Source organism: Desmodus rotundus, unplaced genomic scaffold (genome assembly GCF_022682495.2).
Source record: "Desmodus rotundus isolate HL8 unplaced genomic scaffold, HLdesRot8A.1 manual_scaffold_315, whole genome shotgun sequence".
Taxonomy (NCBI): Eukaryota; Metazoa; Chordata; class Mammalia; order Chiroptera; family Phyllostomidae; genus Desmodus; species Desmodus rotundus.
This window is the reverse complement of record NW_026527385.1, coordinates 50869-54682: the sequence shown is the minus strand read 5'-3', so window position 1 is coordinate 54682 and position 3814 is coordinate 50869. Positions and strand designations below refer to the sequence as shown.

The 3814-nt window shown below is 61.1% G+C and overlaps 1 protein-coding gene across 1 annotated transcript; it reads left to right on the top strand.

Moving 5' to 3' along the window:
• The first annotated feature begins 216 nt into the window (after positions 1 to 216).
• Positions 217 to 2025, top strand: JUND (JunD proto-oncogene, AP-1 transcription factor subunit). Its single transcript, XM_053917815.1, has one exon. It carries the CDS (start codon positions 371 to 373, stop codon positions 1403 to 1405), a length of 1035 nt encoding a protein of 344 aa, XP_053773790.1. The 5' UTR covers positions 217 to 370; the 3' UTR covers positions 1406 to 2025.
• Positions 2026 to 3814: the final 1789 nt, after the last annotated feature.

Sequence of the window (3814 nt, the reverse complement as noted above, 5' to 3'; positions counted from 1 at the left end):
CGGCCCAGTCGCGCTGCCCGCCCCCATGACGTCAACCCACAAGGCAGCGCGCTGTTGTGCCGTTTACCGCGCATCACCGGGGCAACGGCAGCCGGGGGGCGTTGATAGCTTGGCCCCGCCCTTCCATGTAAATGAGAGACGTCACCCGCACCCAATGGCGAGCGGGGGGCAGTGAGCTCATCGCGCTGGGCCGAGGCTATAAGAGGGCGCGCGGGTTGCGCGGCGCAGGAGCCGCCGCCAACGGAGGGCCGGGCGCAGCGGCTGCGGCCGGGGCGGGCGCTGGGGCCAAGCGGACGGGGGGGTGCGGGCCCCTCGGGAGGCCGCAGCCACTCCCCTCCCCCCCGGACCGGCGCGGCGGGGGAGGCGGAGGATGGAAACACCCTTCTACGGCGATGAGGCGCTAAGCGGCCTGGGCGGCGGCGTCAGTGGCAGTGGCAGCAGCTTTGCGTCCCCGGGTCGCCTGTTCCCCGGGGCGCCCCCGACGGCAGCGGCCGGCAGCATGATGAAGAAGGATGCGCTGACGCTGAGCCTGAGCGAGCAGGTGGCAGCAGCGCTCAAGCCCGGGGCCGCGCCGACCCCAGCCCCCTTGCGCACAGACGGCACCTCTGGCTCAGCGCCGCCCGACGGCCTGCTTGCCTCACCGGACCTAGGGCTGCTCAAGCTGGCCTCGCCCGAACTCGAGCGTCTCATCATCCAGTCCAACGGGCTGGTCACCACCACGCCAACGAGTACGCAATTCCTTTACCCCAAGGTGGCGGCCAGCGAGGAACAGGAGTTCGCCGAGGGCTTCGTCAAGGCCCTGGAGGACTTGCACAAGCAGAACCAGCTGGGTGCGGGTGCGGCCTCCGCTGCGGCAGCGGCCGGGGGACCCTCGGGCACGGCTGCCGGTGCCGCGCCTCCCGGAGAGCTGGCTCCGGCGGCGGCCACGCCCGAGGCGCCGGTCTACGCGAACCTGAGCAGCTACGCGGGCAGCACCGGGAGTGCGGGGAGCGCTGCGACTGTCGCCTTCGCTGCCGAGCCCGTGCCCTTTCCGCCGCCACCCCCGGGCGCGCTGGGACCGCCGCGCCTCGCCGCGCTCAAGGATGAGCCACAGACGGTGCCCGACGTGCCGAGCTTCGGTGAGAGTCCGCCGTTGTCGCCCATCGATATGGACACTCAAGAGCGCATCAAGGCGGAGCGCAAGCGGCTGCGCAACCGCATCGCTGCCTCCAAGTGCCGCAAGCGCAAGCTAGAGCGCATCTCGCGCCTCGAGGAGAAAGTGAAGACACTCAAGAGCCAGAACACGGAGCTGGCGTCCACCGCGAGCTTGCTGCGTGAGCAGGTGGCGCAGCTCAAGCAGAAGGTCCTCAGCCACGTCAACAGCGGCTGCCAGCTGCTGCCCCAGCACCAGGTGCCCGCGTACTGAGCCCAAGCGCGGGGCGCATGCGCGGCCCCCCTTCCCGAGAGGCGGGCTCGCGTGGGGGGGCGTGGGTGTCCCGAACTTGGAGAGGGCGTGGCCCCGGGGACGCCCCCGGTTGGTGCCAGGACTCAGAGAGGGCGCCTCAGACTCGACAAGCTGGACCCCCTGCTCCCGGGGGGCAAGCGCATGACTTCCCCCGCCCCCTACCCTCGCGCTGCCTCTGACCTCTGCGCGTGGCCGCCCGAATTGCACAAACCCGCGCACCCGGCCTCCCCTTTGTACGCACCGCCGCCGAAGAGGGTTCCGAGGGGGCGCAGCCTGAAGCCCTGCGTTGCCTTTTCTTTTACTTTTTTTTTCATTTGGAAGAGAGAACAGTGTTTGATTCTGCCCTATTTATGTTTCTACTCGGGAACAAACGTTGGTTGTGTGAGTGTGTGTTTTCTTGTATTGGTTTTTTTAAAGAAATGGGAAGAAGAAAATTACTCTCCCCTTTCCTTGCTCTCTGCCCCGCCCCCGTCCTCCCGCTCCCCCTTTTTATTCTGTTTTGTTTTGCTACGAGTCTACATTCCTGTTTGTAATACTTGGTTCGCCCGGTTTTCTGTTTTCAGTAAAGTCTCCTTATGCCAGCTCTGCTCTCCGCCTCCTCCTTCCTCCGCCGGGGCCTGATGGGCTGGGCGAGGCCTGGCTCGTTCCCCTTCCCCCACACCTTCTGCCCTTCGCCCTCCTCCCCTGCTCAGAGGAGGGGGAGCCGGCGCCCGGGTGGGGCCTGCACCTCTGGCGCGCAGCGAGCGCCATCTAGGCGCGCTTGGGCGAGGCCGACTGATGTCCTGGCTGGGTGTGGGATACCGGAGACTTCAACCCTCGATTGGAACTACCGAGCTTGCAGCGTGTCCCCTTTGGGGAGGAGTAGACTGCAGGATAGAAAGGAGACAACAGCCCCAGCCCGGAGCAGGAAGGAAAAGGCAGAGACATTAAGCTTCTGGGCCAATGTTTGTGAAATGGGCAGAACAATTAACCTGCTCCATGAAGTTGTGAAGATAAAGTTTGTTTACACTGTCCAACCTGTGGCCCACGGCATGTGCCCCAGGATGGCTGGGAATGCGGCCCAACACAAAATTGTAAATTTACTTAAAACATGAGCTTTTTTTGTGTGTTTTCGTTAGTGTTTGTGTATTTAACATGTGGCCCAAGACAACTCTTCTAGTGTGGCCCAGAGATGCCAAAAGGTTGGACACCGCTGGTTACAGAGTAATGCTTGGCTTACAGTCAGTGGTGCCCAGAGTGTTTACTGCAGGTTAGGGGGTAGGGAAATTGAGTCTCGGGGCCAGAAGGAAAGTGGCACAGGTGGGATCTGACCCAGGTGGTGTTCCTTTAGGACTGGAGGTATGAGTACTTTTTGTGCGGTCTCCCTTTGAGGTAACTGGGGAGTCCAGGATTTTCCAAGCACCTTCCCCCAACATCCTGTTCTCCCATTTTGAGGTTTAGAGAGTTTGAGTGACTGGCTTGAGGTCACACAGCCTTTTAAGGAGATGACTCGGGTTTCTCCTCTCCAGATTCCTGACTGCTAGGCTGCCCCTTCCCTGGCCTCCTCTGGGTTTTGCTACTGAGTGTTGGTAGCCCAGGACACAGGGCAAGCTGGGCTGGTAGGCATGTACTTGAGTGCTGACTGTACCCAGCCCTGCTCGGAAGGTGGCTGAATGGTGGACAGGTACAAAGAAGGAATACTGTGTGCCCACAGTCCCTCGGCCATCAGAGTGGTGCCGCCACCTGCATGTTTGCTCTAGCCCTGGCCACCCTGGCTGCCCACTTCTTGAGGTTTTAAGAGCTGTTTTGGGGTTTTGTTTTTAACTTCACCTGGCACCACCTTCAGGCAGGCATTTCAGGAGGTGCCCCAGAAGTGAGGGCTGATGCTGAGAGGGTGTCTTGACACAGAGGAGGCTAAATGCCATGTTTTGGGGGTAAAGCTTAACTATTCAGGAGAATGAGTTCCAATTTGGGTACCAATTTGCCACCCTATGACCTCAGCCCAATCTTCTCCCCGATTTGGCCTTCACCTGAGGTGCTGTGATGTGGGTGTGTTCACGTCCAGGAAACCTCCCCTAGGGCAGAAGTTGGAAGTGTTTGGGGGATGAACAACAATGACGTAGTTAATACTCAAGTGCGCCCTGAGCAGTTCCCAGCCTACAGAGAAGGTGAGGTCCGGGGAGATTGCGAGATCGGCCCAGGCTGTGTTTACCGACCCTTCTGTTGCCAATTGTGGGGTTTTTCCCTTACACTAACCAATTCCCCAACTCTCCAGCCAGCAGCCGAGTTCCCTACAGTTTAGTTCTGACACTGTTTACCTGGAATTGGCATAGTCCCCACAGATGAAGGGCTCAGTCCCTCAAGACTGCCCCTGCTGGCCTCTGTAGCTCA

What these genes read in the sequence shown, in the direction of transcription:
- JUND (XM_053917815.1), top strand. Translation starts at nt 371, where the DNA reads ATGGAAACACCCTTCTACGGCGATGAGGCGCTAAGCGGCCTGGGCGGC.